Here is a 13,787-nt window from a genome sequence, read left to right on the forward strand (position 1 = left end):
GGGTCAGGAACCCTTTAATCAGGGGTTTTTAAACTACAGCCCAGGGACCAAATACAACCCACTACCTGATTTTGTACAGATCTTGAACTAACAATGGTTATCACATTTTTAAATGGTTAGAAAAAAAAGAAGAGTGTTTATTAGGAACATAGTAAAGCTAATTCATTTGTGTTATTATCTGTGACTTTGTTACTATCAATGACTCAGGCACCTAAAATATTTACCATGAGACCCTTCACAAAAAAAATAGTTCATCAACCCCCCCACCTTAGATGTTAAGACATCCAGGAATACCTTATTTTAGAAAACACGAAAAACAAAATTATTTTGAGTAGTATTTTGCTTTCACCAAAGAGGTTTTACCAATTTTTAAAAAAATGTAACTTTTCTGGTTTATAAAAACAAATTTACATACTCTTCAAGAATTTATCACATATACAGGAATATAACCATTTCATAATACAAAGCAAGGAAGCATGAAACCACCTTCAAACTTCTCACAACCATCTTGTCCCTTATCCTACATCATCTCTCCTTGAGTCATTTAATATTTCGTTTTCTACTCTCTCCACAGGTTATGACTTCAACAGGCAATACATACTCATTTAACAAGAACTGGCTGGCTAAAATATTGCTATTCCTTGACCAAGGAAGCAGGAGAATAGCAAGATTATCAAGTTCATTTTTTAAATACCATTATCAGTGATATATAAATTCAAAATTTTAAACTAAAGCTTTAGAAATTAAGAATGAGGACAACAAGGTTGTTATTCTTTCACTTAATTACTTCTTTGAGGATATCTGTCACATAATAGTAGTCAGGAAAATAGAAGTCATAATAATAAAATCAAGAAGAGCAAATGCTGAAGTTCAAAAATGTATACCGTTACTTTATGTAATTCTTCCTCTCTTTTTCAGTCTCAACTTCACAGTTCTCTAAACTAACCTAATTTACCTAAATATGTTGGCAATGAAGATGTATTTTCACCATCCTAATTATAACTAACTCCCAAAAGAAAGCCTAGAAAAATTTTAAGAATAGAATTTCAGATTTTAAAAAGAATCACAAAAGCTACAAGAGAGTGTGGGGTATGGAGAGCCTCGAACCACTGACATATAAAGACAAAGTAAAGGAACAGATGAGAAGCTCATTGGCCTCATCAATATCAGACTTCTTAAAAAACACGAAGGGAGGACACTGAAGATGAAATAGAAAAAAGCCACTCAATTCACTAGTAATATCTAAAATCCTCATGAATGATGTCTAAAGTTTTACCATCAATACCTATCAAAGTAACAAGTGAAAAATTAATGATATACACAACTCATAAGTTGTTATTCAAAATATTTTATTCTAGGGAAAAATTATTAAGAACCTGGAATAACTGTAAGGATTTAATTATATTTCAATTTCAACACTTACCTTCTGTCTTTCCATTTTTCAACATATGTACTAGCCCAGAATTTTCCATTTCTACTATAGTTTTCATGTGCTTGGAAATGAGTTCCCGTTCAACCACTTTTACAATTGGCTCTTCAGTTGATTTGTCAAGGCAGTGCATCACCCGTTCTATTTCTTCATTAATTCTAGCTTCAACTTTCTTTATATATACTGAAGCACTGTTTTCTGCTAAAAATTTCTGGCTTTCCATCTGCAATTAAGAAGCACGATTTTTTTTAAACGCAGAAGCAAAATGTATTTCTGCTTTTAACAGGGTTCATATAAAGTGTTTATCATAAACCAAATTAAATAAGAGCACTGTTATCGTTTTATGATGTTTCTTCTTATATATATTCAAATAGTTTGGAGACTACATTTTAAAGATTGCATTAAATAAAAACAGTGAAAATAATTTTGAAAAATATATATTTTTTAAAGATTTATTTTTATTTATTTAAGTGTAGGCCAGAGGTGCAGAGAGTGAGAGGATTCACCAGAGACAGATTGGTGAGCAGAACAGGCAGATCTACTGAAATACACTGCTGAGGGGAGCAGCGGGAAGAGACAGTTAGTTGTAACTGTGTTTTTTATGGTCTGCTGGGCCATATGTGAGTTAACTCCCTGGTCAGCGATCAAACTCAGGCCATGGAGGTGATAGTGCTGAGACTTAACCCCTGCACCACCAGAGAGGCCCTAAAAAGAATAAATTAATACATTATCCGTAAGCAGTGTTTTTCAAACTTTTCCAATGATCTCCAATTAACAGAAAAAGGAAACATGCCAATGAGGGTCAGTGAGACTGAAGTATCTAACCACAAGTGTGGAAAATACTCTTTTGATGTGCTTTAATGTCAAGTTATGCCTAGAAAGACTCATTAGGTCTATCATATAGTGTGCTAGCAAAAGTGCTAGTAACAACTAAGGTTTCCCTGACACCTTATCGTCCCAGTCTCAAAGGACTATACTTAAGTTTGGGAAACAGCACTTTAAAATAACTATTTTCGATACAAACACCAGACGTGTATTACAGCTGGTCCCAATAAATTATCACTGTTAATCCAAGTGATTTCAACCTATTTAATAGGATTAATGAATATATCTAAGACTAATAGAAGGCATGTTGATACAACAAACCATGCACAAAATTTAATACTTCACACTTTATTAAATGATCTTAATCCTTGAAAGTTTTCCAGTTTCTTAAACATTAATACAACAAAAATCTTGATGAGACCATCTCTTCGCTATTAAACACAATATATATTAGGTATATACAGACACACACACATCCAACTAGAGCACATTTCTTAATCTTCCCAATGTTTTATTAGTATTTCTATACTGTAATAAAGAAAATTTATACTTTGACAAGGTAAAAAATATTGTCAAAAATATACAGAATTAATTTTTGTATTACTAGAAAATACTCTTTCCTATATTATACATTAATAGTCCATAAAGCATGGTGCAGGCTTCATGAGTACAGGGAACTCATTTTTCTAATGAGCCCTACATTGATTCAAGAAGAAAAAAGCAGCAAATCCATTCTTGTTTCTCTATGGGTAAATGACACCAAAACTTACCGAGTTTTTACATATATCCAATGGCTCTTGTGAATAAGTTAGTGAATTGTAAGAGTTATAATTTTGTATTTATTTACTTTTAGACCGTAATAGTTCACAACACTGTGTAAGTTTCAAGTGTAGAGTTTCTCCCCTCAAGCAACTATATATAGCATTTATTTTTTAAAAAGTTTAGTATTCAACTATGTCTGTTTTGGCAGTACTACAAAGCTTCTTGTGTAAACTGCTCAGATAATGAACACTTTCAGGAAGGATGCCTGGTTACCAATCATTACTTGTAAATATTGTCTGTCATAGTATTAAGTTACTGTTATACTTCATTACAAACTGGTACTAATTTAGACTCACTTTGAGCAATTTAGTTGGTTTTGGCTACTTACTGACTTGTAATTGTACTACTGACCTATAATTTCCTTATCAACAGTCTTTTAGACGTATGCTTATGGGATCACACATATACCTAGTTTGTTATACTAATAATTTATATAAAGTCTGAACAGTGAGACTTCATTGGTGACATACAGCCTCTGAATTTATACTTAAAATAATCTGTAACATACAATTACTGTTATTTTTACTTCTAGGTTAATATTTTATAGTATGATCTTTTTTAAAAAAAAAAACAAATCCTGTATTTAAGTCCAAATGCTCCCATTTGTTTTCAGTGAGTTCACATTCCTTTGCAAGAATGTGAAAAGAAAAGGTTATTTTTTTGTACCCTGTTCTCTAAAGGGTTGTACTAAAAAAAAATAAAAATGTTCATATTAGTAACTATCCAATAACTTTAACATCTTAAAAGAACATTTATTTATTTCTTCACCGATTACCTGAAAGAATTCTGCAGACATTTCCAAAAAAGGAGCCTCAAAATCTTCTTCATACACAGATCGTCCTTCAAGACCTAAAATCATTAACATCTGGCAAGCATTTCTTATTGCGCCTCTGTCAAAAGAAGTTAAGCCACTTGATAATCAAAGATTCATGTGAAATTGTAACAGAAGTATTAATACTTAAAAAGACTTTCAGCATATTTTTCATCAAAGTAACCAGTCTTTCATAAGCAATTCATTTATAACATAAAGACTTAGAATAATTTTAATTGGAAACCTTATCTTGACTGCAGTTATTTTTCTCAAATTGTTTTCATCCTTTAACAACTGAAAATTTTTAAATATGTTTACAATAAGTATTTATGCATTTAAGGAAGTAAAAAGGTGGCATATCAGGAAAGAGGAGGGAAAATATTGCTGGACAGTCTTCTCTAACAGCTGCTTCAAACACAGAGAAACAAAGAAAGCAGCTCTGCCCATTTCAAGCTATTCCAGCTGCAGCAAAATGGCACTGCAATCATGTTAGAAAGGGGGAGAGAATATGACCTAAAAGAAGGGGCAAAGTTGTTCTTAGTCATTTTAGGCTGTATCTCACAATTTTCTTCAAATTTGTTACAAATGGAGGATAGCCAAAAGGCCTTAAATAAAAGACAAAGAAACAACAATACTATCACACAACAAAAAAGGAACAAAATGCCAGCCAAAAAAATAGAACAAAAAAATCAAAAGGGAAGACGAATGACTGATTTGCTTTTAAAAAAATACATTAAATAAAAGCTTAAGATGACCTCTTCTAAAAATACAAATGATAGGTGCTTTTAAGTTAAAATGCAAGTAATTTTGTTAACTGTGATAGGTTTTTGAGGGTTTTTATTAACTATTGGACAATCAAATTTTTATTTGTTTTAGTAAAATTATGACAGTGAATCCAGTTCTAAAGAAATAACTGCTACAGCCCAAGCCCAAAGAGTAAAAAGATGATTATACCGGTCTACAACTTCTCCTTTCCGTTCTCTTGCAATCATATCCAGTAGCGTTTGTCTTAGATGATCCCTTATACAACCATAACGTACAACTTGATCTCGAAAAATAATTAATCCCAAATTGTAGACATTCTCCACATTATTTTGCTGTACATATACACGGTCCTGCAGTTTAAACAAAATCATAAAAATGAGTACAACTCTTGTAAACATAAAAAGAATCGTCGTGAGCTATAATAGTAAACTCCTAAGGAGTCAATTCTTCAAGTGAGAAATACTTCAGACTATCTCAGAGCAACCTGGAATTACCAAATACCATCTTAGCACATATGAGTAATTTTTTACAACTTACAACTTCTCCTGAAACAATGTCTGCAAGAGGTTGCCCATTTAATAACCCTCAGAAAAAGGAGGAAAATAAGCAAGCAGCCCACTCCAGGGGAGCCAAATAAACAGAAAGCAGAGGATAAAGGAAGAAAGCAAGGTAGGCAGATCTTTCTTTCTCATCAAGGTTATTTCATGCCCAAGTATGGTTCTTCCTTTCATAAATAAATACTGCACTTAAAAGATAATATTCTTTGATGTGAAACTGAAACATGAATGAAATACAGATCTATAAGCTGATTGCTTACTAGTAAATATTAAGAGGTTCTAATTCTTATAATAGAGCAGCATTAAATATGACATAATTAGAATACCCTTTAAATTATACTACCACTTCAGATTATTTACTGGTAGTCAGCTTACTTTCCTGTCCTTACCAATGTGACTGCAGGTCTCTCACTTTAGTATGGAGTACAAATAACTTAAAATTACTATATACGTAAGCCCTACTTTTGTACATTACTTGAAGATCCTCTCTTACACCAAAAAATACTGAATAAAACTAAAACTAATTTTTGATTCACAAAAGAATTAGTAATAGAATTCCCTTTTTGTTCTCTCTGTTCCTAATTTCTCTGGACTTTGGATTCTGTGAAACCCCCAAGATATAAAGTTGTTGTATGTTTGTATATAAGAAGTACTCTTGAAAGAAAGTCCAAAGTTTTCACCAGATTCTTAAAGGCACCTGTAATGGAAAGACAGTTAAGTACCACTGCAAACTATCACTTCTGAACTTTTAAAAGAAACACTGCCATTATAAGCAATACCAAACAAAGTTACAAGGTGAACATGAACAGAAGTTCAACCATGTTTCCAATGCAACTGTGGAAAAATTTTGACTTTCCATCAGTAGCAGTCTCTTCCTATGGTGTTATTTCTCCAACCACCATCTCTTACCACCTTTGGTGCTCACATTTCTATATTCTCAATTCTGGTGCAAACTCACATTTTTTAAATCCTAACATGCAGTTCAAACTTTTCATTGATACATTCTCCAGTAAGTTCTACTGACAACAGGTAAGAGCGCTAAGAGAGAACATGTACTATAAAATAGTCCAACAGTAGTGAGAGAACGTTGTATCAACCAGGCTGTTTCACAGCTAGCATAGGAACTGCTGGTAATTCTGACCAATCTTTTAAGGTGCAACTCCTCTACAGGCCTATGAAACATTAAGTGAATTGTGTAGAGGGGATACATACTGAAATGATATAAGCAAGACTAACACAGGTCTACTAAAATCTTAATTCCTTTCTTAAGAAACCAAATGTAGTTAATTTAGCTTAAGAAACGTCCAAGAATTAAGAATTTATTGTTTTTGGTTAAGGGGCACCACTACCTTTAATTACAGAACAAAAAAGCACCACCTAAGCAATCTTTAAATTGTTAGTGTTAGAGTGAAATTTTAGTGCTCCTCGTTTCTGGCTCTATTGCAATATAATTTATGTGACATAAAATTCACCCAAGTTGAGTCTACAGTTCAATAATTTACAGGAAATTTCTATAGCTGTGTAACCATTGCAAGAATCCAGGTTAGAATATTTTCATCAGCTCCCCAAAATTCTTTGAGTCCATGGAAAGTCAACAACCCCACTCCCACTTTCTCTTTCTATAAATTTCCTTTTCTAAACATTTCATGTAATTGGAATCATGTAATATGTAATCTTTTGTGTGTGATTTTTACTAAGCATAAAGTTGTTACTGTTCATGAACGTTGAAAAGTGTCCTTCAGTATTTTATTTCTCTTTTTGTGACTATAACCCATTGTATGAATAAAATGCATTTAGTTCATCCATTTATCAAGCTGATAGATACTATGGGCTACTTTCAGTTTTTTTCTACCAAGAATAAATGTTGATATGAACATTTGGATACAATCTTTTTGTGAACTTATGCTTTCATTTTTATGTGATAGATTTCTAGGAACAGAAGCACTGGGTTACAGGGAAATCACTAAACTGTCTTCTAAAGTGGATGTATCAGCTACAGTAACTTTTTAAATATGAAAACCACGTAATAGTGGAAAGAGTACTAGGTGTAGAGTTAGGGATTCCTTGCGTGATGTGTGGATCTACCAATAGCTGGCTTTATGATGGTGAGAAAGTCATTTATCTACTGACATCTTGGGTAACACAAAGAAATGGCAAAGATAATCTCTAAAACTCTAATATGATCTCCTATGAAGCTTGACTCTGATCAAAAATTGACAAATACACTAGGGATTAAAACATTTTACTAGGGTCTCCCAGGTGGCGCCGCGGGTTGAGAGCACAGTGCTGTGAAGCTCTCCGCAGCCTCTGCAGCATCGGTTCAATACCCAGCCAGCAAGGGAGATACCCACATGGCGCGGCAGACCTCTCCTGTCTCGCCCACTGCTCCCCTCAGCAGTGTCTTCGGTCCATCTGCCTGTTCTGCTCCCCACTCTGTCTCTGGTGAATCCTCTCACCCTCCTGCGACTCTGGCCTGTACCCCAGCTCTTGTATAAATAAAATCTTAAAAAAAAAAAAAAAACCAAACATATTTTACTATTATTTGTTTCCTTTCTGTTTCTCATCAGTCTTTCCTGGCTTGGATTTCCTCCCTCCTAACCCTAAGCACAGTGATGCTATCACTACTAAAGTACGTGAATCCACGAACTATGGTAAACCAATGGATTTCTACTATCTCAAGTCCTCTAGCAAAAAGGCAGAAAAGGGGCCAGGTACAGCTGATAAATTCTTCAGGTATATAGGGTGTGGGGTGAGAAATAAGACTTCAGCCAAGGACACCAGGTATGCTAGGAACACAGTTGGAGTGTAGGAGCAGAACACAGAGAAAAGGCTGACTGAGGCTAAGGTGGGCATATACGCGATAGTATAGGGGCTCAGCCTTTGCCATTTAACCCGAGGTTGTCAGGGTGCATATGATGATAGTAATTAGATGACATATAATATTAAGAAACCGTTAACCCTGAAATTTGATTAGATTAAAGAACGAATAAATGGAGAGGGGAAAATACAAAAACTTGAATGTCGCTATTTGATTAGTAATACTTAAACAGTCGTTCATATTAAATGTTTGGCATACATGATTATATACCATCAAGCAAAATAAAGATTCTGCAATGCATGCAGTATTTATGTATGCATATGCTGAACACAAATGCACACATACATTCACAGTAATTTGTGATCTACATGATATATATGAAAAGATTTGCTGAATGGACATTCTAAATCTTCTGTGTGTGAGTACATAATAGCATTTTCGTAATAGATTCTAATAGCAATTGTTCTTTGTTAAAAAAGAAATAAGTGCCTGAATTTATGTAATACTAATGTAACACTAGTCATTTATATTATCATAGGACTTCTTAAATTTTATGTGTTTCTGGGGAATTTTTAATTTTTAAAAAGATCTATTTACAACCACAGCTCCAGTTAACCTATAACTAGCTAAAAGAATACAATTTCAAAGACAATAAAAATCATTCCAAAAGAGAGAAAACATTAAAAAAAAAATCTGAAAAATATTTCCATCTCTGGCTCTAACCCGATGTGGATTGCAGGTATCCAACATTAGTCATTTATTGAAGAGAGCTTAACAGGGACAGAAAATCAGCTGTTGCTTCTATTTCCCTTTTTAAAAATACAGAATTTCAAATATAAAACTTTCCAAAAGGCATGTATGAAAACCTAATGTTGAGTCAAGCTTAGATTCACTTAAGGGAGATGAGTTTCAACACTAAGAGATAAGTTACATTTTAAATTTCTGTTTATGGTTCTCTCTCAGGAGTTGCTATCCCTAGGCCCAGCAAACCTGTAGGGGCCAACACACTTCATTGGACTCAGAAGTGAGAGGAATAACCAAGGATGGGACTGTCTCATTTTCCCCATTTTTCAGAGGTGGAAGAAGTCAGACTGTTTTTGTATCTGACTTGAGCCATAAACTTGATAAACTAACTTGCAAGCATTTCATAAACTAACTTGCAAGCATTTCATCTTTAACACAGTTCTAAACCACAATGCTATTCCATTTACTCCATTTCTAGTCTTGAAAGAACAGTTTTTAATAAAGTCAATTTCCCTGCCAAAAACAACTATATAAGCTAGATAAGAAATTTAAAAGAAGTACTTAATGTTTACAAGCATTAACTAGGACAGGCAGGAACAAAGGTAGAGAGAGATGAAGTCTGTCTTTCCCTGCTACAAGAAAAGGGAGTTTCAACCACCTGATCTCCATATAAAAATCCTTCAGCAAATATGACTTTATTGGGTCTCCCCGGTGGCGCAGCGGTTGAGCGCTGGGCTGCAAAGCTGCCCGCAGCCTCTGCAGTGCAGGTTTGATCCCTGGCTGCCGGCAAGGGTCCCAAATGGTGTGCAGACCTCTCCTGCCAGGCCTGCTGCTCCCCTCAGCAGTGTATTCCATCAATCTGCCTGTTCTCCTCCACGCTCTGGCTCTGGTGAATTCTCTCACCCTCCCGTGCTTCTGACTGTACCCAGTGCTTGTACAAATAAATAAATAAATCTTTAAAAAAAAAATATGACTTTATTAGTCAGGGTTCTGCACAGTCCCAGCAAACAGGAGGACATCAGCCTAACAAGGATGTTGGCCCTACAAGGTCACAGTTTTACTACTCCTTCCATCTTGGAGAAGATTTGCTGTTTCCTCTTAACTGGTGATGGCTTCACCAAGATACCTAAATCCACACCAAGATACATAAATATTTAACTAATGTATCGAAGCTCAAACTCAGTATGGAAAAGTAATCTTAGAGGTGTCAAGGCGTATCATGCAAAATTATAGATCTTATGAAAGCTAAACCTATGCAAGGTCAAAGTGGGCTAAACAGCTTTACAGCTCAGGGGATGGTATTAAAAACAAATAAAACCCAAAAAACCCTGCAAATTTGACAATGAAGTTCAAAATGTAACAACTCTTACTATTAAATTTACTTGCAAGAAATGGGTCCACAAACATTTTAAAACAATGGTCATTATGTCTTAGAAAAGCAAATGAGGATAAATGGGCAGTGAGAATGATAATTAATGATGCACCCAAGAAAAGAAACAAATCAGAAGCGGTTTCATATCACTAGTATCTAGTGCCTCATTTGAACACTGTTTTCTTGCCAGATTAAACAGGTATTTGGGGAATGAATTCCTAAACTAACCTTTGGGTCATATTTAATTCTGAATACTTAGAAGTAAGACAACAATCCTTTGTCCCAATTTTGAAGTTTAAGGATGCTCTCTCTATATCACTTTTGTTTCACTTACCAGTAAGCTCAGTATTTTTAATACTAACATCAATGAACCAAGGGCAGTATTGATTAGTACTCATCTGTCTACTTTCCCCTGCCTGATTCCATTTAATACCAATGGTAGTTTATTTATCTAGGCAAAGACTAAAAATTGTGATCAAGAGCTCTGAAAGCTGATTTCTCATGTAAACTGTTAAGCTGATAATTCAAACTTTTAAATAACTTCCAGATTCTTGTCCTCAGAGCAAGAGGATTTATAACATTTTTAAGAGACTAGAAAAAGATCTTAAGGTTAAAAATCTTATACTGACATTAAATATTCATCCTACTTGTAAACAAGAGGTATGCGCTGAAAAGTTAACTCATTTTCTAAAAAACCAAGCAAGCAAATAACTCTGTAACAAGCAGCTACTGTCTGTCAGAACATGTTTGAACCTGCTTTCCCGAGCTTAATCACTAGGTAATCTTCTATTCACAAGCAATAAATTTAAGTGTTTTCAAACAGGGTTCACTTTCAAACCATGAAATAAATACAAGTTAAGAACAATGAAGACATAAACAGAAACAAACAGCCACCAGAAAAGTGACAGTTTCTACTGCTGAATTATGAAGAAAAATGTCTAATTAGATCAAACTTAAAAGCTGTCCCATTTTAAAAATTGCTAGTGCCTAATCACAGTGCTAAAACAGCAATGTAAGACACAAAATAGTTAACTGTACAGACTAGCATTTCTTAATTTAACACATTACTAGTAAACTGAATGGAAAAGTACAGAATATGCTATCAAAAAACCCTGGCTTGAAAACTTAGCTCCACAACGAAAGTTCAAACTCATAGTTTCCACCACTGTAAAATGGGCCCCAAATCTCTCAGGGCTGTGAAAATTTTTCAAAACAATGTAATTGTAAAAAAATTCTATTTAAAAATAATTTCCATTTATTAAGGGTTGTATCCCAGGATACTTGACAAATCAAAACTCTTGTCCTGTTTCTCTAAAGTTGTGTAAATTGTACCAAATCTTAACACAAAAGCACATTTTCCTACCCCAAAATTTAATAATCTAATGGTGGGGGAAAAAACCAACACTAAAAAGTAAATGGTATTCATCCTGCAAGAGTAATCACTGTCAGGGTCTAGAACAGTGAAGTTATAGACTCTTTCAGGAAAGACCTGTACTAGAGACACCATCTAATTCAGTAGTTAAGAACATGAACTTAAAAGTCAACCCTGTCTCTGTCATTTACTAGCTAGGACCTTAATGTTTGCATCTATTACCTCATCTGTAAAATAACTTTTACCTCAAAAAGCTATTATTGCACTTATTTCAACTTGACTTTGAAAGATTAACTTTTTAAAGACCAACTCCTCTGGCAAGAACAACTCTAAAAATTGGATGAAAATTAAAAATGACTACTACCACCTCACACATCAAAATAGTTAATAACAAAAACAAAGCACAAAATAACAAATGCTGACAAGGATATGGAGAAACTGAAACCCTTGCACATTGCTGGTTGGAATGTAAAATGATGCCGTCACTATGAGAAACAGTATGATGGTTCCTCAAAAATTAAAAGTAGAGAAACCGTATGACATAACAATCCCACATCTGTGTATGGCACACACACAAAAGAATCAAAACTAGGGCTTAAAGAAATATCTGCAAGCCTATGTTCACAGAAATATTTAAAATAGCCAAAGTATGCAACAACTCAAGTGTCCATTGACAGACAGGAGATAAGCAAAATGTCATACATACAACAGAGTGGCAATGAGTCTTACATAGGAAGGGAATTCTGACACATGCTACAACATGGATGCGCCCTCACCTTGCAAAAGACACATAGTCTATGAATCACTTCAAAGAGAGAGATATAACAGGAGGGTGGCCAGGGGAATATAGGGGAGAGCAGTTATTGTTTAATGGGTACAGGGTTTTAGTTTTGCAAATATGAATGTACTTCAATAGCACTGAAATGTTCACTTAAAAGGGGTTAAGATTAAAAAAAAAAAACACCACCAATCCACCTTTTTTTTTTTTTTTTTTTTAAAGCAACAAACATCAGCAAAGGCAACCTACACTTGTGGTGCCACCATTTTGGAGAAAAGATTCTGAGGGGAGCCCCACATTCACTTGTACGCCATCCCCTGAAAGACTGGAAATAAAAAGCCAAGGAGAAAGCCACAAGTGGGCTGGCTATCAAGCAGTGAGGACTTATGAAGCTAGTCTGAAGAAGAGGGAAGAACATGAATAAGGAAGGAATTTTCATCATGATGCTTACTAACATAGCACCTAAGCATCGGTAGACCCCCAAAACATCAAAGCAAAAAAGCAAAGAGGATAAGAGCTAAAAAGAGCTTAGACTTGCAGTTCTGAGGAATTCAACGACCAGCATTGCTAAGGTAAAACTGGTGAACACCTAAGGCTTTTCGTTAAGATCCCAGAGGGACTATTCCCTGTGAGTGAAGCTATGTTCTGGAAATAAAGGCAAATCAAGTAAGACCACTCTTAAAGTCTAAAAGTCAGTCTCAACTAGATCACAGGGATCTGCCCATAGGTGCATGCTCACTAGAAGAAACTTAAATTTTGAAGAACGATAATGTCATCCAGACCTCCACAATCTTTCATATACAATGTTGGTAAAATTACCGATTGATCTCCCCTCCTCCACCCATCAAACTAAAACAAACACCACAGGTTCAAATGTCTGAAAACCAAAGGAAAAAAAATAATCCAGGAAGTTTAATTATTCTGAGAGTCTCAAACTACCTAGGAAGTGGTTAAAAAAAAAAAAAAAACCCACGCAAAACAAATCGACATAAGGTAAACTATAAGTCAAGGACCTACACTGTAACCTGTAATGTAACCATTAAAATGATAATAAGTAACAGCAAATGGAAAATGGGATGGGATATTAAAACATATTTGATGGCAAGAAAGCTGGGGAAAAGCCTGTGAAGATGAGATTAATAGAAAAAAAATTAGTAGCTTGGCGAATCTAAAACAAAATATAAACTACATATGCTTCGATTTAAAAACAAGCATCAGGTGAGGTTAAAAAGCATATTACTGTATAGTGCTTCCAAGTGATGTAACTTGATTTTAAGGACACCACAGGTGGAAAGAAAAGGATAGAAAGAAGTTTGTCATATACATTAACCACAAGATAATTGATGAGTTATAATAATACCAGACAAAGCAGACTTTAAGGCAAGAAATATTATTAGAGACAAAGGTATTTTATAAAAAATAAGAGGTAATTCAACAAGGTGATAGAACACTTTATAACCAAACCTCAAAACATATAACTAAAAGGAGAAATAG

The 13,787-nt window shown here is 34.5% G+C and overlaps 1 protein-coding gene across 2 annotated transcripts in view; it reads right to left on the reverse strand.

Moving 5' to 3' along the window:
- The window catches only part of CUL3 (cullin 3), a gene marked incomplete at its 5' end in the record, with an annotated part of 91,960 nt that overhangs the window by 28,571 nt on the left and 49,602 nt on the right, over window positions 1-13,787 (reverse strand). For both annotated transcript variants that reach the window (XM_084246898.1, XM_084246897.1), the window contains 3 exons: window positions 1,424-1,652; window positions 3,852-3,966; window positions 4,842-5,002. In XM_084246898.1, coding sequence (XP_084103024.1) covers window positions 1,424-1,652; window positions 3,852-3,966; window positions 4,842-5,002 — 505 coding nt within the window. The remainder of the gene's footprint in view (window positions 1-1,423; window positions 1,653-3,851; window positions 3,967-4,841; window positions 5,003-13,787) is intronic.

The sequence above is a fragment of the Talpa europaea genome (genome assembly GCF_964194135.1).
Source record: "Talpa europaea genome assembly, chromosome: 1".
In the NCBI taxonomy this organism is placed as follows: Eukaryota; Metazoa; Chordata; class Mammalia; order Eulipotyphla; family Talpidae; genus Talpa; species Talpa europaea.